At 36.1% G+C, this 20,954-nt stretch overlaps 1 protein-coding gene across 2 annotated transcripts in view; it reads left to right on the forward strand.

Moving 5' to 3' along the window:
• Positions 1–20,954, forward strand: part of RADX (RPA1 related single stranded DNA binding protein, X-linked) — a 62,776-nt gene that overhangs the window by 11,216 nt on the left and 30,606 nt on the right. Inside the window, exons 4-10 of one of the 2 annotated variants that reach the window (XM_065901087.1) lie at positions 9,011–9,119; positions 9,320–9,411; positions 9,519–9,641; positions 12,448–12,552; positions 13,897–14,061; positions 15,247–15,407; positions 16,170–16,342. In XM_065901087.1, the coding sequence (XP_065757159.1) occupies positions 9,011–9,119; positions 9,320–9,411; positions 9,519–9,641; positions 12,448–12,552; positions 13,897–14,061; positions 15,247–15,407; positions 16,170–16,342 (928 nt within the window). The remainder of the gene's footprint in view (positions 1–9,010; positions 9,120–9,319; positions 9,412–9,518; positions 9,642–12,447; positions 12,553–13,896; positions 14,062–15,246; positions 15,408–16,169; positions 16,343–20,954) is intronic. The other variant, XM_065901088.1, reaches the window with a different exon arrangement.

Consider the following 20,954-nt stretch of genomic DNA (forward strand, 5'->3'; position numbering starts at 1 on the left):
ATAACAGATAAAGTAAGTAACTTTGTCAATGTCACATAATAAATCACTGGCATAGTGAAAATTGAAACCTAGTTTTCCTGATACCTAATCTAGTGTTCTTTTTACTAAATACAGTGTTTTCTGGTATAAAGAAAATTAATTTCTATCACAGTTTTTATGTGTCTGTGGACAAATCTAGAAATGTGTCTGTACTAATAGCTGCTTCTAAACCTTAAAAACATATGGAAAGTGGGACAATAGACAGCATGTGACAAGTAGATACAGCCATTAGAATGTAGCAGTGAAACTGATTGAGCTGTATGCTACCTCTGCTACATAGAATTATAGGGCCAGATTTTTATAATGGAAACTCTCTTTTTAGGATATGAGAAGCTATTTACATTTTCAGGTGAATAATTGCAAATATAGAAAACGTTTTTAAAGTGAGAGCCTTGATGAGAATATATTGAAAACGTTCCTTTTAGCCTTTACAACAGTCTTACTTATTAGTGTTAGCATCAGTCTCTGTTATCCCATACCTTTTTGATAAGTAATAGGACTTTGTTCCTCTTTATCAGGGGTCAGCAAACTATTTCTATAAAGAACCAGACAGTGGGCTTCCCTGGTGGCGCAGTGGTTGAGAATCTGCCTGCTAATGCAGGGGACACGGGTTCGAGCCCTGGTCTGGGAAGATCCCACATGCCAAGGAGCAACTAGGCCCGTGAGCCACAAGTACTGAGCCTGCACGTCTGGAGCCTGTGCTCCGCAACAAGAGAGGCCACGATAGTGAGAGGCCCGCGCACCCTGATGAAGAGTGGCCCCTGCTTGCTGCAACTAGAGAAAGCCCTCGCACAGAAACGAAGACCCAACACAGCAAAAATTAATTAATAAACTCCTACCCCCAACATCTTCTTAAAAAAAAAAAAAAGAACCAGACAGTGAGTACTATAAGCTGTGTAGGCAGTATAGTCTTCTTCACAACAACTCAGCTCTGCCTTTATAGAGTGAAAGCAGCCAGAGATAATATGTAAACGAATGGGCTTGGCTGTGTTACCGTAAAACTCTATTTGCAAAACACAGGCGTCCATCTACAGGCCATAGTTTGCCAAGTCTATGTGTATAAGTAGATGTCAATACTGGCTGTACATTAGTATCACTTGGGGAGCTTTAAAGAATCATGAGCACCCCACCCTCAGAGATTCTGAATTAATTACTCTGAAGAGGGGACCAAGACATTGGTGTGTCTCTAAAACTCCTCAGGTGATTCTAATGTACAGCCAGGGTTGAAAACTATTGATATATGATCTTTTAAAACCTCAGTATGATTAATGATCTTTTTAAGGGAAAAGAAGTTTTGTAAACCATGCTAGGCACAAGGGACACAAAGATAAGTAATACAGAATTCTACCCTTAAAATTAGTCTAACAGGCTAACATATGTAAAATGAACAAATTACAGTAAAATGAAAGACTGCTGACAGTAAACAGTAAGAAAAAAGAATGAATGGAAGGGGAGAGGAAATGAACAGAAATTGAGGAAAGAATGAATGGTCTGGAGAGTGGGAGAATGGGTTGAATTGGAGAAAGTATAAGTGAGGGTTAGGAATAATAGCAGGGTAGTTTAAATGTTATGAGAAGAAAAATGAGAAAGCATATGTAGTTGGGGCCGGTTTGGTCAGTTTAGGAATAAAGATCTGTGATAGCATCACTGCCTTCTAGGTGTTGATGTTGGAAGACAAATTATTGGGGTAATTTAGCTTGGTTTATTTTTTCATACTTACACATATAGTTCCAAGTTATACAAACTAAGATGCAATTTTTTAAAAAACTAAATAAATGGAAGCATATAAAGATGAAAATTCTATTGCAAAAAAAAAAAAGGACATATTATTTGCTGGTAATGTATGCTTTGTATATTGCCATTTTGTATATCATTCTGTCCCCGTATACAAAATAGTATTCAGTTGGCATACACAAATAATAAACCTTTTAAAGTCTTGAGATTTTCAGACTGTATGGCATAATACATATTGAGATAATAGCATCAAGTGTTTTTGGTTTGGGACAAAGGAGGTTTTTAATTGATTCAAAATCCTAGCATTTTAGAGCTGGGGGCGGCCTCGAATATAACTGAGTAACTATGGCTATGAAAGTGCTTTGTAAAATGCAAACCATTTTCTAGGTACAAGGTGTAATACAAAACTTCCTCACTCATATATGAAAAGGTAAAAGTGAATTTTCTAGTCACATGGATGGTAATAGGCAAAAAAAGAAAGCAATTATTTTCATCCTGGTTTAATCTTTGTTTGCTACATAGCAAATTCTTAGAAAAATATTACTGGCATTAAAGAAATAGAAAGCCCAGATAGTTCTATAACTGTTAAAGAAAATGAACCAGAGGTTTAAAATCATCTCACAAAGAAAATACCAGGCAGGTACCATTTTACAGGCAAATTCTAGCAAACATTGAAGGAATGTACCATTCCAAAACTATTCCAGATAATAGAATAAGAGGGCATACTCTGTAACTCATTCTTTGCCACCAGTATAACTGTGATAATCAAAACCAAACAATATTATTAATGAGGAAAATTAAAGACTAGCTTCCACTATGAACATATGTACAGATATTCAAAATTGAAGATTAGCAAACTGAATTAAGTTATATGTGGAAAATGATCACACACTGTGACTAAGTTGCATTGTTCTCCAGCAATGTGAAGTTGGTTTTACATATGAAAATCTATAAGTGTCACTCACCACACAGATTAAAGGTCATCCTAATAGAGGCACAAAACACATTTGCTAAAATTTTACACACATTCATAAATTTTAAAAAGAAAATAGTGAGAAAAGGAACCTTCCATAACTGATAAAGGATGTTTGCAAAGTCAAAACAAACACAACTTTTTAAAATAAATTTTTAAATTTTATTATTTTATTTTATTAATTTATTTATTTTGGCCGTGTTAGGTCTTCATTGCTGCGCGCGTGCTTTTTCTCTGATTGCAGCAAGTGGGGGGCTACTCTTCGTTGGGAGCGCAGGCTTCTCACCACAGTGACTTCTCTTGTTGCAGAGCACGGGCTCTAGGCGCGTGGGCTTCAGTAGTTGTGGCACGTGGGCTCAGTAGTTGTGGCTTATGGGCTCTAGAGCGCAGGCTCAGTAGTTGCGGCGCACGGGCTTAGTTGCTCCGCGGCATGTGGGATCTTCCCGGACCAGGGCTTGAACCTGTGTCCCCTGCATTGGCAGGAGGATTCTTAACCACTGTACCACCAGGGAAGCCCAACAAACACAACTTTTAATGGGGAAAATTTAGAAACACTCCTTTTTTAAATGGGGAACATTGATGGTCTCCTACTACTATTTCTGTTTAATGTTGTACGGGCTCTCCTAGCCAATGTGAGAAGATAAAATCCATTAAAAGCATAAGAATTTTTTATTGAAATATAGTTGACATAGTGCTGTACAATACTATGTTAGTTTCAGGTGTCCTACATAGTGATTTGACATTTGCATACATTATGAAATGATCACCATGATAAGTCTAGTAACCATCTGTCCCCAAAGAAATTATAATGTTATTGACCATATTTCTTTTATTGTATATTACATTCCCTTGGCTTACTTGTTTTATAACTGGAGGTTTGTACCTCTTAATTTCCATCACCTATATCATCCCCCCTCCCCTGGCAACAGCCGGTTTATTGTGTATCTGTGAGTCTGTTTTTCATTTTGTTTGTTTGATTGTTTTGTTTTTAAGATTCCACATATAAGTAAGACCATATGGTATTTATCTTTCTCTGTCTGACTTATTTCACTTAGCATAATACCCTCTAGATCTATCCATGTTGTTGCAAAGGCAAGATTTCATTATTTTTAATGGCTAGGTAATATTCCATTGTATGTATATATAGACTACATTGTCTTTATCCATTCATCTATCGATGGACACTTAGGTTGCTTCCATATCTCGGCTATTGTAAATGACACTTCAGTAAACATTGGTGTGCATATACCTTTTCAAATTAGTGTTTTTGTTTTCCTCAGGTAAATACCCAGAAGTGAAATTTCTGGATCATATGGTAGTTCTATTTTTAATTTTTTGAGGAACCTCCATATTGTTTTCCATAGTGGCTGCATCAATTTATAATCCCACCAACAGTGCACAGGGTTCCCTTTCCTCTACATCCTCTCCAACATTTGTTATTTGTTGTCTTCTTTGATGATAGCCATTCTGACAGGTGTGAGGTGGTAGCTCATTGTAGTTTTGATTTGCATTTCCCTAATGATTAGTGATGTTGTGCATCTTTTCATGTGTCTGTTGGCTATCTGTGTGTCTTCTGTGGAAAAAATGTCTATTCAAGTCCTCTGCCCATTTTTTAATTTGGTTGTTCTTTTTCTTTGATGTTTGTTGGAGTTCTTTATCTATTTTGGATATTAACCCCTTGTTGGATTATCATTTACAAATGTCTTCTCCCATTCAGTGAACTGTCTTTTCATTTTGTTGATAGCTTCCTTTGGCGTGCTAAAGTTTGATGTGGTCCCATTTATTTTTGCTTTTGTTTCCCTTGCCTGAGGAGACAGATCCAAAAATATATGCTAAGACCAACGTCAAGGAGCATACTGCCTCTGTTTTCTTTTAGAAGTTTTATGGTTTCAGGTCTTACATTTAAGTCTTTAATCCATTTTGAGTTTATTTTTGTATATGATGTGAGAAAGTAGTCCAGTTTGATTCTTTTGCATATAGCTGTCCAGTTTTCCCAACATCATTTATTGAAGAGGCTATTTTTCCCCATTGTATATTCTTGCCTCCTTTGTCATAGATTAATTGACCTTATAAGCATGGGTCACCAGGGCTATATGCTCTAGGAGTGCCCCCTCTGTGGGTTGTGTGAGCCCTCCTGTTGTAGTTGACTACTCTGGGCATGCTGGTAGGCGGGGCAGCCCCAGGGGGGTGTTGAGTGGGGCCATGGCTTGTGCCATCCTGCTGGTGGTTGGGGCTGGGTCACTACAGGACTGGCTGCTTGGTGTTGGGGGTGTCCCAGGACCCGTGCTGCTCAGCTGGTGGGTGGGTAAGCCCCTGGAGCTAATAGGCTAGAGGAAGGACCCCAAATTAGCATTTGTCAACACCAGTGTCCTCCTGGTAGGAGTTCCCCAAAATGGCTGCCACCAGCATCTGTGTCCCTAAGAGAGTCCCAGTTGCCTCCTGCCTTTCTAGGAGGTTCTTCAAAATTAGCAAGTGGGTCTGACCCAGTCTCCTTTACTACTACCTACCTCTGTGCTGGAACTCAGAGTATGTGACATTTTGCATGTGCCCTTAAGAGTGGAATCTCTTGTTTCCTGTAGTCCTCTGGCTCTCCTGCACATAAGCCCTGCTGCTTTTCAAAGCCAGATGTTCTGGGGGCTCATCTTCCCAGCGCAGGACCCCAAGGCTGGGAAGCCCAGTATGGGGGGCTCAGATGCCTTGTTCTTGGGGAGGACCTCTGTGGTTATGATTATCCTTCCTATTAGTGGGTCACCGACCTGAGGGGGGTGCTTCCTGACTATATCACATCTCCACCCCTCCTACCTGACTCGTTGTGGCTTCTTCTTTATGTCTTTAGCTGTGGAAAATCTTTTCTGCTAGTCTTCAGGTCATTCTGTTAGGTAGTTTCTCTGTAAGTTGTACTTTCGGTGTGTCCACGAGAGGAGGTAAGTTCAGGGTCTTCCTACTCCACCATCTTGGCCACCCACCAAAGGCATAAGAATTTTAAAGAAAAACACAAAACTGTCATTATTCACAAATTAGATCTTCTACAAAGAAAATCCAAAATAACACAAAGTATTAAAAATAATAAGAAACCACAACGTGGTATCGCCTCACACTGGTCAGAATGGCTATCATCAAAAAGACTACAGATAATAAATGCTGGAGAGGGTGTGGAGAAAAGGGAACCTTCCTGCACTGTTGGTGGGAATGTAAATTGGTGCAGCCATTATAGAGAACAGTATGGAGGTTCCTTAAAATTCTAAAAATAGTTAACCATATGATCATGTAATCCCACTCCTGGGCATATATCCAGAAAAGACAAAAACCCTAATTCAAAAAGATACATGCACCCCAGTGTTCATATCACCACTATTTACAATAAGCAAGACATGGAAACAAGTACCCATCAACAGATGATTGGCTTAGATGTGGTGTATGTATATATATATATATATATATATATATGTATATGTATATGTATATATATATATGTATATGTATATGTGTATATATATCAATACAATGGAATATTACTCAGCCATAAAAAAGAATGAAATATTGCCTTTTGCAGCATGGATGGACCTAGAGAATATTATACTTAGTGAAGACAGAGAAAGACAAATATTATATGATACCACTTATATGTAGAATCTAAAAAATAATACAAATGAATCTATTTACAAAACAGAGACAGATTTACAGACATAGAAAGCAAACTATGGTTACCAAAGTGGAAGGGAGGGGGGGAAGGATAAATTAGGAAAAAGGGATTAATAGATACAAACTACTATACATAAAGTAGATAAGCAACAAAGATTTACTGTATAGCACAAGGAACTGTATTCAGTATCTTATAATAACCTATAATGGAAAATCTGAAATATATATAAATATATATTTAGAAATATATTTATAAATTAATATATGTATATATACTTTATATATATATAAATAAAGCTGAACCACTTTGCTGTATACCTGAAACTAACACAATATGGTAAATCAACTATACTTCAATAAAATTGAAAAAAATAGGGAATTCCCTGGCAGTCCAGTGGCTAGGACTATGCACTCTCACTGCCGAGGGCCCAGATTCAATCCCTGGTTGGGGAACTAAGTAAGATCCCACAAGCTGCATGGTGCAGCCAAAAAAAAAAAAAAACAGAGAGAGAGAAAAAAATAAGATACTGGCAAAGCTAGCTGTAACAGCAATATACCAAAGTCAGTTGATTTTGTACACTCCAGTAACAGAGTTAGAAATTATAATTTTTAAAACATAATTTACCTTGTCAAAAATAACTATAAAGTATCTAGAAATAAATCTAGCAGAAGATATGTAAGACCTATTTGGAGAATATTTTAATACTTTTCAAAAGACACTAAAGAGTCCCTAAATAAATGGAGAAATATCCCATGTTCCCAGGCAGGAGGTTAGTCTCAGTTTCATAAGTATGTCAAGTCCCTCCCAAATTGATCTATAAATTTAGTGCTATTCTATCGGATTATTTTTTCTGGAACTGACAAACTGATTCTAAAATTTATATGGAAGCACATAATTATCAAGAATAGTTAAGACACCTCTGAAGAAAAAGAATAAGGGGCTGAAGAGGGAATGAGGACGTGTCCTACAAATATCAAGAATTATTATAAAGTATAACCATGTAGTATTGGTATAGATATAGACAAACTGACCAGCAAGTCATAATACAAAGTCAAGAAACAGCCCTAGACATATAAAATTTTGATATACAACAGATGTGCTGTGCAGATCATCAAGGAAGGAAGAGCCATTCAGTAAATAGTATTGAGACAATTGATTATATATGAGAAAAAAATGACATTATATCCCTAACTCATACCGTATAAAAATAAATTTCAGGTATATCAAACACTTAAATGTGAAAGGCGAAACTTTTAGAAGAACTTATAGAAAGTATCTGTTTGACTTTGGGATAAGGAAGGATTTTTTAGATAGGGCACAGAAATGGTAGCCATAAAAGAAAGATTAATAAACCTAACTACATTAAAATTAAGAACTTTTGTTCATCAAGAGACAGCCCCCAAAATGAAAAAACAATTCAAAAACTGGGTGAAGGTATTTGCAATGGTATAATCAACAAGGGATTAGTATTCAACATATATAGAAAGAAGTAATACAAATAAATAAGAGAAAGACAATCCAGTAGAAAAATGGGCAAAAATATGAACAGGTATTTCACAGAAGAGGATGCATGAATGAACCATAGGTTTTGAAATGTTGTTGAACATAATTAGTAATAAGGGAAGTGCAAAATAAAACCACAGCGAATTGTCATTTTCTGTCATTAGACTGACAAAAACTAAGAAATTTAGGGATTTCCCTGGCGGTCCAGTGGTTAAGACTATGCACTTCCACTGTAGGGGACACAGGTTCGATCCCTGGTCAGGAAACTAAGATTCCGCATGCCGCGTGGTGAGGCCAAAAAAAAAAAATTTTTAACAGTACCAAAATTTGGAGAGGATGTGGCTCAGTGGGAATTCTTGCACATCACTGCTGGAACTGTTAATAGTTTAAATAAATATTTAATATTCAGTAAATATTAGTAAATATTTATTAATAAATAATAAATACTACTTTAGGATAGTTTGAAATTATCCTATAGGGTGGAACATTTGCATATTTTACAATCCAGGGTTTCCCTCCTGGATATAATACCTTAGAAAGCTTTTGCCTGTGTGTACAAGGAGGTATGTAGAAAAAGCTCATAGTGACCATGTTTGTAACAACAAAAGCTGGAAATAATCCAGATGTCCAGCAATACAATAAAGAGTAAATAAAATTGTAGTATATCAACACTCTGGAACGTTATTCAGCAGTAGAAATGAGAAAAAAATTGCTACATGCAGCTGCATGGATGAATTTTAGGACCATAAAGTTAAGTGAAAAAAATAGCCCTAGAATACTGCATTATGGTAAAATTCCATTCATTTAAAATTCAAAAACAAAGAAATTCAAACAGTATACTATTTGGGCAAGAACACATAAGTGATAAAAAAAAAACCTCTTTTTAAAATTAAGTATATGATGAAGCACAAAATTTAAGGTATGGTTAACCTTTAGTTGGCGAGATAAGTGGATGTGATAATGTCGGAATAGGTAGAAGAAAGCTATTGATAATGATCTAGTTGTTAGGTTTAGTGGTGGGCTCAAAAGTGTTCAGTCTTTTTTGCTGTGTGATTTATATGCATATATTATTTTATATGTATTAAATATCATACTAAAGTAATATATTTGCTTTTCAGAAATCTGCCTGAACCTTCGAAATCCTCCAACTAATATAATTATCATTCCAGAAAAGCAGGTGAAACCAGAATGGAGATTGCCAAAATTAAACCACCGTTTTGTCACAAGGTAAAATAGCTTCTTGTAAAATATCTCAAATATTAATTTTTAATGTTAGTTACTGAAACAATGTATTGTAATTTGCTTGGAATCTACCCAGAATTATGCTGTAGCAGTTAGATAGATGTGCATTTTCACAGTCATATTTGCAGAACGCTTTTTCACTGTTTAAAAATGCAATATCTATTTAATAATTTTGCTTTTTTGAGATCCGAACTGGATGATATGCCAGAAAATAGTATCTGTGATGTTATTGGCGTTTTAGTTTTTGTAGGAAGAGTCCAGCGGTCAAAAAAGAAGGGTAAGCTTTTGATATTGAAAGTCATAAAAAGTATTTCAGTGAATAATTCTTTGTTCATATGTGCATAATCAGTTACCTTCATTTATTCTAACATTCTATCCATATAGAAAGCCGTGAAGATTTTTGGTCATATCGCTGGATTCACATTGCTGATGGGACTTCCAAAAAACCATTTATAGTGGAACTGTTTTCTACATCTCAGCCAGAAGTCTTTGAAAATATTTACCCAAGTACTCAGTTTCAATATTTTTATCATTTTATTTTTGGAAGTGGGGGCATTGACTTAAAAAAATGATAGAGGTATACTGACTTACTTACAGAATGCCATGATATTGAGTTAGCAAATTCAAGCAGTCTGATAGCATGTTTAAGTTTTTTCTATATTAATATTATAATTGGTATTAACAGATATTAACTACCTTCTGGTTTTCTATTCAGAATTAATTTGGGATTTAAACTAGTTTTTCAGAAAACAGGTGCTCTTATCAATTCCCCTTTTTAGCATTTTAGACATAAAACCTTAAAATTCGGTGAAACTAAAACATAGATAGTCCGTTTCCTTTGTATCCATTTGGAAATTGACTTAGTAGACCCCATTAAACACAATGAAGGCTTTACTAATGTAGAATTAAGTAGTAGAGGATTGGGATACTGTGTAATTAAATAATGGCAGTGGTAAGTATGATGTCATTTGAGTATGGAATTAATATTAGGTTGGTGGTGTTAAACTAGCTGGTCAATATTTTACTTAATTTGGTGTTGATTTTTTCCACTACTTTTATTTATTTGAAGACATTTTAAGTATGTCCTATTATGTGTTTTATATAACAAGTTAGTCTTTAGATCTACTATGATAAGGATAAAAGTATATCTAATACTTTTTAACAACTTCAGTGAATTTTTCCTTATTTGAATTTGTAACATAAAGCTATTTTAGGTATTGGTGTGCTATTTTCCTATTTTCCAAATGATTATATGACTAAAATACTGATTGTTAAGTGCTTGCCAACATTGGAGAAATTCCCAATCTTGACTACATGTATTTTTTTTAATGAGCAACAAGATAGAAATTGTAGAATATCAGGAGACCTAGAGACCATATACAGGGCTGTTCTGCTACCCCTTTATTTTCTGTTGTAAAACAGTATTACACACCATTCGGATATTACCTCATTAGAATCCACCCTCTGCTTGTGAGATTAAATTTTTTAAATATATATGAGTAGATCTGAACATCACCCCAAATGTCATTGGAGGAGAGGGCAGAAAGAGAGTTTTGGCCAAAACCAAGGCATGGGCTTCCAAGGTAAGGGGGGCCATGACCTTTCATATAACTTCTCTCAGGTCACAGATGATTGGTAGTGATGATCCCTGATAACAATTTAGATGGGCTTTAGGGCCAGGTCCCTCTCTCTGTAGCCACTTTAAACAACAAACTGACACAGGTTTTGGATAACGATTTTTCACAGAAATGTTGCCATCCATGCACATTCTATTTCTTGTGAAAATGTGAAATATATCTTTTAAGAAAGGTTTGTATGGACCTTGGTGAGATTTACTCTAGTACAATAGTTGACAACAATCACAATTCATTTTCATCTTTTGACCAAGAGTGAAGGAAAAAAAATCATAAAATAAATGGTGAGTATTAAGGGGGCTTCAGGCCTATGAAGGGGAACATGACCAAGGGTCTTCTGGAATAATACCAAAATCCTTTGGTAGTAGGGCATCTTGTTTACTTTTGACTAAGAAAAGTGAAGAACTAAGGGGAAGTAATTTTGAACGTTTACTATATACCAGTTGCTCATAGATATTATCTCATTTTGTACTCCCAGTTACCTTTTAAACAGGTGATGTTTTTACAAATTTACGGGTGAGGAAACAAAGGTCCAGAGGGTTGTCAAACAGCCAGAAGGTGTTAGGTCCAAATATCTGATTTTTAACAACCATGAAAGTAGAATTAGAAGTATTCTTATATCAACATCTTTAATCATGAATACTCATATCTTTGTACAGTTTTTGAATTAAAGGAAAAGTGATATAAATCAAGAGAATTATTCTTGGTCATTTGAACAGATTTTCTTTATTTTCATTGCTACAAAATAAAGAACTAGTAAATGTGAGATACAGGAAACGAATTTATAGATATTATCATGCTCTAGGGAAATATTTATTCTCAAATGAGAGCTTACTGTTGACATGAAATTACGAGTATTTATATTTATTTCTTTATTTCCTAATTTGAAGACCGTAAATGTTTTGGCATGCAGTGAGTTAAAATTTTAAAAATATTGTTGGATAAGTAAACTTTACCTAAATAACCTGATAGTTGAAAGCAGTTGATAGCTTTTGAAAGTAGCTGGTCTGAAGACATTATAACCTCATTTTCAGGAATTCTTTTTAGTCTATCCAGTTGGTTAGCAAGGCAAACAGAAAATAATAGGTGGTATAAGCCCTGTCCTTGAGACTTGAAGTCTAATTAAGATATACACAAGTAAAACACTCGCATAAGCAAATTCAAATTAATATTGTGTAGCCCTATCTGATGGAAGGAGTCAGAGTAATTCAGGGATCAATGTTAGATTGGGTTAATCAGTGGAAGCATCATGGAGGAACTCAACTTTTTTCTCTGTAGGAAATAACTATTCACATTCAGTTGTGTGGCCAATTAGAAAGACTCTTGCAGTCTTCAACTGTCCAGCAAGCAGTGACTTCAGTTAGGTGCGGCCGTTGTACTTTCTAAAGGAAAAGTTAAGTGTTAGATCCTTTATTTAAAGGAAATGATTAAGTGTTAGATCTTTGTTGCTCCAAGTGTGGTCAAAGGACTGGCAGCACTAGTATCACCCAGGAGCTCATTAGCGGTGGAAAATCTCAGGCCCTACACTAAAACTACTTTAATCTGAATTTGCATTTTAACAATTGTCCTAGGTGATTCCTCAGTTCATTAAACTTTGAGAAGCACTCTGTTAGATCCTGATCTTGGTATTCCCATTTGAAATGCAGAAATAATTTCATAAGTGTTTTCATTTCCTACAGTGGCACATTTCACGTGTACACAGTTGAAAGTTGTCAGAAATGACACTCAAGTACCTGAACTGCTTTACCTTACTACTACAAATGAGAGTCGCATGTTTATTACTGGTGAGCAAGTTCTTTGTATATACTTTATTGGAAATCTAATGTATTTTCTCTTCATTAAATTAACTTTTCTATTATAACATTCAACCACAAGATAGCTTTATTTTGAACTCCTTTCTCACTATAAGAATGGTTTAAGAAAGAATATTTAGCCTATGAAATCTATTGCTTCCAGATTATTTACAGTTAGAGCAATGATTTTGTGACTTACTGAAGAATTTTGTTTATGTCCTTTGGTTAACTTTAATTCCTGCTTGACATAAGAAGTTAGATAACCATAAATTGCTTCATAGATTGAAGACTGTTGGGCCCTGTATCACAATATGGATTCAATTAACAACAGTTTTTAAATATTAAATAAAACAAAAATGTGCATTCAATTTTGGTCCCCAGATCTCGCATTTTACTTATATAGCAAGAAAAGTCTCACTACTTATCTACAAATATACTGTTTTTCTCTATTCCCTTGGATAAGGGGGGCAAAATAATAAAGATAAAAGTTTTCAGATGAGTGAGGGAGTACTATGGAATGATGTATTTACTAGAATGCTACCATGTTGGTAATTAGGAAATTCGTCAAAAGAAGAGTCCTAGGGCTTCCCTGGTGGTGCAGTGGTTGAGAGTCCGCCTGCCGATGCAGGGGACATGGGTTTGTGCCCCAGTCTGGGGGGATCCCACGTGCCGCGGAGCGGCTGGGCCCGTGGGCCATGGCCGCTGAGCCTGTGTGTCCGGAGCCTGTTGCTCTGCAACGGGAGAGGCCACAGCAGTGAGAGGCCCGCGTATCGCAAAAAAAAAAGAGTCCTAGGAAGGATGTAACACACATCTTTGTCCATACCTCATTTTATAAATATGAATACTATCAGATCTAATATATACTAATAATAACAGATGTGAATGACACTTTTAAGTATGTTTCAAAAACATGAACTTAAATGCTGAGCTATATTCATAGGCAATTTAGTTAATACATGATGTCATACCTTCAGGTTAAAACATAATCAATTTTCTAAGAAGATGCTAACCAGTTGGATAGTTAGCAAAAGCCAGACTATTAGTTTTCTTTTTCTTCTGGCTTTTCAGTGTCCTGTAGACAGTTACAGTTTAGTCCATGTAAACTAATATGTCTGATTTCCTTATTGACTTAGGATTCGTTAACTGATAATTTTCATATGCATATTCAGTATAATTATTTGCTACATAGTGAATAAGTTAACTTCTTGGTGCTATAAGAATGATTTTATATTAAACTGTTTTTATACCCAAAGAAGTCCAGATGGTTTATTACAGTGAGTTGTCTTTTTTTTTTTTATTCCTCATATTTTTGCACTTTACCCTTCCTGCAAGAAGGTCATAGAGGCCAGCCGTATACCAACGATACCAAGGTAAAAAACTTTATTCAGTGGATTAAAACAAAGACCAATTCTGGGGAATTGAAGAACACTGTTATTGGTGGATATTACCCCTATCCACCAGTGCCAGAAACATTTTCGAAGTATAATATTTCTGTTAAAGGTACTGATGTAATTGCTAGTCCCTTATATGTTTATATGTGATATGTATGGTATATGCCATATCAGTTAGTCATCTTTAATGGGAGTGAGCCAAAGTGTAGCAACACTCACTGGTAATAATTTGATCTTTATCAAGATCTAAAAACATATGTTATGACCATAAAGGTTAATATTTTGATTTTATTAGACTGCAAGAAAAGAAGGAGTTTAAATAGACTGTGACTAAATGGAGGTAATATCTTGATTTAAGGTCATTGAGATCAAACCTGAGTTGGTAGATCCCAACTCCTATAACACTACTTAGACTAAAGATATCAGAGGAGACACTGGACAATTTGATACCAAGGTACTGACAACTGTATTAGGCCACTCTTGTGGAATGATATATAGACATCCCTTGGTGTCCGCAGGGCATTGGTTCAAGGAGCCCCCATGGATACCAAAATCTGCAGATGCTCGAGTCCCTTATATAAAATGGCTCAGTACAATGAATACAGTAGGCCCTTTATATCTGCAGGTTTGCAAAACCTGTGGATATGGAGAGCCAACTGTGTATTGGATATAACACAATTGAGCTCTACCTTTAAATAAAAATGATACCAAAATCAGTGAGATTCAGAATAAGTATTAATGAGAGGCCTAACATTATTTTAGTAGAATTAAGATATGACAGTTGAAAACTTTAACATAAGTATATTATTTTTGAAAAGCTATGGAATAATGCATGGTTTTGGAAAAAAGAGAAACTTTGAAACACTGATCTATCATCATCTAAATATTGACACCCTCCTGTACTTCATAATGCCAGCAATATGTAGTATATGCTGTAAATAGCATATAGAATACAGAAAATATTAAACAAAATATGTGTTTCTATGCAGTGGCTAGGCAACACTTTATAGTTTGAAGTATGATATATAAATTACGTTCAATATGTAAAATTTCTGTTTCAAATTAAGATGTCAGACTAGAAGGCTGTATCACAATTTAACTGACAAATGTGTTTTGCCAATTTTACCGAAATTACATAAGGGGTTGCCAAATATAAACACAAAATCTCACATATTTAAGTTATGTAGCAAGTTTATAATTTTCATGTTGTGAAATTACATTGCAAATCTAATTGTTATTTTTGTCATTTCAGTTCTTTAAAACTTACAGTTTCCTTGAAATTACTCTTTTGCAGTTGAGTTGTTCTTCACAGCTATAAGTGAAGTGAGGAAGGAGATTGAAGACTTGCAGTATAGGGAACAAAAGCGCATTGCAATTCAGGGGATAATTACTGTTATAAAGTATGTCCCCTATAGCGGTGCAACTGAAAGTGCCTCAGCATCTGAAACACTACGGGTATGGTGCCAGAGAATTAATAGTATATCTCTGAAAGCACTGTGTTTATAATCACAACTGGTATCTTGTAAATATCATTCAGAACTCACATGTATTAACTCTTAATGATGTAAACCTAAAAGGAAAAAAATGATTTTTAGTTTGTTTCCTTTTTATGTCATTTATTTTGGAGCAGTCTGGGCTGCCCTCAAAACTTGGTATCTTGTTTTTGTTTTCTGTGTAATATGAGCCTATCATGATTGTCTTTATTTAAATTTCCAGGTGGTATATATGATTATGATTTTTTCCTTCCTTTTGTCTAGGCCAAAGTTATAGGCACACTCCCACCAGAAGTTTTTAGCTCTATTGTCAGTTTGACAGTTCTACCCAGGTTCTATAAGGGGTAGCAATGACTCTTGTAGGATAAATGCTACAGAAGAGGCCACTTCTAGAATCTAGGCAAAATCAAGACAAATAAGTTAATTTTTTCCATGAGCTTATCTTTTTAAAAGTTATTTCTAAGATTACTGTTCTTACGGAAATAAGTATCTAATCCAACTTTACAGTTATATTAATATAAGAAGGACTTTTATCTTATTAAAATATTTTAATAGCAGATGGATTAAGATAAATCAACTTTATAAAAGCATTGTTACGATTGCAAAGTTTTGTCACAACTCTTAAGTTATGAAAAATGGGTAAACTAAAATTATAGAGTCTTTTAAGAGAGAAATAATTTTTGTGAATCAGTTTTAAACGTTTTCTTCAAATTTTTGGTTTTAGAATGCTAACCGACGCTCAACATCCCAAGCAGCTAGAAGAGAAAGTCAAAGTCAAGAAAGAGTTGGAGAACCTAGAGATAATGGTCCTGTGAGTTCTCAGTTTTGTCATACTACATCTGCCAGTTTGAGCCCTCCCAAGAAAAAAAGAGCTCTACAAGGGTCATGTGCCAAACCGTAAGTCATTTGTATTAAGTATATACATGGCATATACTTTTTCATTTGTTTCTATCCTGTAAAATGAGCAATTCTACTAGAAGTTGTATTAGTTTTCTAGGGCTGCCAAAGTCCAAGACCAAGATATAGGCAGGGTGGGTTCCCTCTGAGTGCTATGAGGAAGAATCTGTTCCATGCATTTCCCCTAGCTTCTAGTGGTTTAGTGGCAATCTTTAGCATTCCTTGGCTAATGGAAGTATCACCCCAATCTCTGCCTTCATCTTCACATGGCATTCTCCCTGTGTGTGTACGTGTCCAAATTTTTCTTTAAGGACACCAGCCATACTGGATTAGGGACCCACTCTGGAGTACTGGTCTACTTTAGTATGAACTCATCCAAACCAAATAAAGTCATATTCTTAGGGTCACTGAAGATGTAATTGGTTACATATTGGTAGTCACAGTGATATTTGGTGGGAACATAATTCAATCCATAACAATCTACCCTCTAAAAATTCATGTCCTTCTCACATACAAAATACATTCATCCCATCACAACATCCCCAGAAGCCTTAATCTATACCAACATCAACTCTTAAGTCCTAAATATCATATAAATCATGTATGGATGGGATGCAGGGTAATTGATCCTGGGGCAAAATCTTTTCCATCTGTGAACCTATGAAACTAGACATGTTTCATTCTGTCCAAAATACAATGGTGGGACAGACATAGGACAGGTATTCCCATTTCAAAAGGGAGAAACTGGAAATAAGGGGGTTATGGGTCACACAAACCTTGTTGAAACCTAATGAGGCAAATTCCATTTGGCATTAAGGCCCCAGAATTATCCTCCCTGGCAGAATACTGTGTCCTCTGGGCCCACTGGGATGGCAGCCCCACCCCCATGGCACTGAGTGGTGGTCTTGCACTCTGGAACTGGGAAGGTGGCCCTGGCTTCTAGAATTGAGGAGGTGTCCCTGCCCTCTAGAACTGAGGAAATGGCCTCACCCTCAGAGTCATTTTTCCCTTTTCTTGAAGGATAATACTTGATCACAGCTGGATATCTCTAGCAGCTCATTTCCTGACTGTAGAATCCCAGAAATTCGATGGAATTGCATTCCTTCGTTTCTTCCCACCCGTGTTTCTTTCAGTCAGAGCTAACAGCATGCCTACTGAGATGGTTGACTGGATCCACAAATCACAGTCTCTTGGGCAAATGGTTATCTAGCAATGCCCTTAGTGTTCTTTCCAAAGCAAGCTTTCTTATGTTTTGCAACATGGATAGGCTTAGAATTTTCCAAGTATTGAAATTGTGGTTCTTTTTTTCTTAGCAATTCCCTTTTCAACTTTACTCTCCCCTCTCATATGTTACTATAAGCAGCAAGGAGAAACCAGGCTGTGCCTTCAATACTTTGCTTAGAAATCCAGTTTCCAATAACACATTCCTTATTTCTGTCTGAGACCTCACCAGAAGCACCTTTTACATTCATATATCTAGTTCTGTTCATGACGATGAGTGTATTTTCTAAGACTGCAGAAACTTTCTCTACAGCTCTTTTCTTTCTGAGCCCTCAACAGATTCTCCTTCAAAATCCATATTTCTACCAACATTCTCTTCAAGGCTATCTAGGTTTTTTCTGTTATGCACCTCAAAACTCTTCCAGCCTGCACTTAATACCCAATTCCAAGCCACTTCCACATTTTTATGTATTTGTTACAGCAGCACACCACTTCCTGGTACCAAAATCTATTAATTTTCTAGGGCTGATATAACAAAGTACCAGAAACTGTTTGGCTTATACTATAGAAATTTGTCTCACAGCTTTGTAAGCCCAAAATCAAGATGTCAGCAGGGTGGATTCCTTTTGAGGGCTGTGAGGAAGAATCTGCCCCATGCCTCACCCTTAGCATCTGGTGGTTTGCTAGCCATCTTTGGCTTTCCTTGGCTTGTAGAAACATCACTCCAATCTGTATCTGTCCAAATTTCCCCTTTTGATAAGGACATCAGTCATGTTGGACTAGGGGCCCACCCTAATCCAACATGACCTCATCTTAACTAATTACATCTTCAGTGACCCTATATCTAAATAAGGTCACATTCCGAGTTACTGGTGGTTAGGACTTCAACATGAATTTTGAGGAGACACAGTTCAACCCATAACAGAAGCTCTCTTATCTGCCATGCTCAGCATGGACTAATTGAACGTGAGTTTAAAATGGGGAATTACAAAAAAATAAACATTCTTTGCCTCTCTTTTTTTTTATTCTACAGATAAGAGAGATCATACAGTATTTATCTTTATTTATTCCACTTAGCATAATAACCTCAGGGTCCATCCATGTTGTCACAAATGACAAGATTTCATCTTTTATATGGTTGAGGAGTATTCCACTGTATATATCACATCTTTATCCATCCATCTGTTGATGGGCACTTAGGTTGTTTCCATATCTTGGCTACTGCAAATAATGCTGCTGAGAATATAGGGGTGCATATATCTTTCCAAATTAGTGTTTTTGTATTCTTTGGATAAATACCCAGAAATGAGATAGCTGGATCATATGGTAGTACTGTTAATTTTTTGAGGAATCTCCATACTGTTTTCCATAGTGCCTGCACCGATTTACATTCTGACCAATAATGTAGGAGTGTTCCCTTTTCTCCACATCCTCACCAACACTTGTTATTTGTTGTCTTTTTGATAATAGCCATTCTGACAGGTGTGAAGGTGTGAGGTGATATCTCACTGTGGTTTTCATTTGCATTTCCCTGATAATTAGTGATGTTGAACATCTTTTCATGTACCTGTTGGCCATCTGTATGTTTTCTTTGGAAAAATGTCTATTCAGGTCCTCTGCCCATTTTGTAATCGGATTGTTTGGTTTTTTGAGGCTGAGTTGTATTAGTTTTTAAAATATATTTTTGATATTAACCCTTTATGGGATATGTAATTTGCAAATATCTTCTCTCATTTGGTAGGTTGTCTTTTCATTTTATTAATGGTTTCCTTTGCTGTGCAGAAGCTTTTTAGTTTGATGTAGTCCCATTTGTGTTTATTTTTGGTTTTGTTTCCCTTCCCTGAGGAGACCTACCTAGAAAGATAATGCTAAGACCGATGTCAAAGAACATACTGCCAATGTCGTCTTCTAGGAGTTTTATGGTCTCAGGGCCTACATTCAATTAATTTACCCATTTTGAGTTGATTTTTGTGTATAGTGTGAGATTATGGTCCATTTTCATTTTTATGCATGTGGCTGTCCAGTTTTCCCAACACCATTTATTGAAGAGATTCCTTCCCCCACTGTATGTACTTTTGCTCCTTTGTTATAAATTAATTGTTCGTTTACGTATGAGTTTATTTCTGATATCTCAATTCTATTTCATTGATTTATGTATCAGTTTTTCTGCAAATACCATGCTGTTTTGATTATTATAGCTGTGTAATATAGATTGAAATCAGGAAGTATGATACCTCCAGCTTTGTTCTTTTTTCTCATGATTGCTTTGGTTATTTGCGGTCTGTTTTGGTTCCAAATAAATTTTAGAATTCTTTGTTCTATTTCTGTGAAAAATGCCTTTGGGATTTTGATAGGGATGGCAGTGAATCTGTAAATTGCTTTAGGTGATATGGACCTTTAAAATTAGGAAGTGTTCCCTCCTCTTCAATTTTTTGGAAGAGTTTGAGAAGGATAGGTATTAAATCCTCTTTGAATGTTTGGTAGAATTCACCTGTGAAGCTCTCTGGTCCTGGACTTTTGTTTTGGGGGGAGGTTTTTGATTACTGTTTCAATCACTTTACTAGTGATCAGTCTATTCATATTTTCTATTTCTTCTTTTTTTTTTTTTCCATTTCTCAGGGCAGTCATTTTATTTCTATAAACAGATATTTACTGACACCATTTGTTGTTTATCTTTTTTTTTTTAAACATCTTTATTGGGGTATAATTGCTTTACAATGGTGTGTTAGTTTCTGCTTTATAACAAAGTGAATCAGTTCTACATATACATATGTTCCCATATGTCTTCCCTCTTGCGTCTCCCTCCCTCCCACTCTCCCTATCCCACCCCTCCAGGCTGTCACAAAGCACCGAGCTAATATCCCTGTGCCTTGCGGCTGCTTCCCCCTAGCTATCTACCTTACTATGTTTGTTAGTGTGTATATGTCCATGACTCTCTCTCGCCCTGTCAAAGCTCACCCTTCCCCCTCCCCATATCCTCAAGTCCGTTCTCCAGTAGGTCTGTGTCTTTATTCCTGTCTTACCCCTCTATTTCTTCTTGATTCAGTCTTGGAAGGTTGTATGATTCTAAGAACTTGTCCATTTCTTCTGGGTTGTTCAATTTGTTGGCATATAACTGTTTTGTAATATTCTCTTATAAGCCTTAGTATTTCTGTGGTATCTGTTGTTATTTCTCCTCTGCCATTTTTTTTAAAAAAAAATTATTTTTATTTATTTTGGCTGCCTTGGGTCTTCATTGCTGTGCGCAGGCTTTCTCTAGTTGCAGCAAGCGGGGGCTACTCTTCATTGCAGTGCGCGGGCTTCTCGTTGCGGTGGCTTCTCTTGTTGCAGAGCACAGGCTCTAGAGCGCAGGCTCAGTAGTTGTGGCGTGCAGGCTTAGTTGCTCCACGGC

The sequence above is a fragment of the Phocoena phocoena genome, chromosome X (genome assembly GCF_963924675.1).
Source record: "Phocoena phocoena chromosome X, mPhoPho1.1, whole genome shotgun sequence".
NCBI classification, from domain to species: Eukaryota; Metazoa; Chordata; class Mammalia; order Artiodactyla; family Phocoenidae; genus Phocoena; species Phocoena phocoena.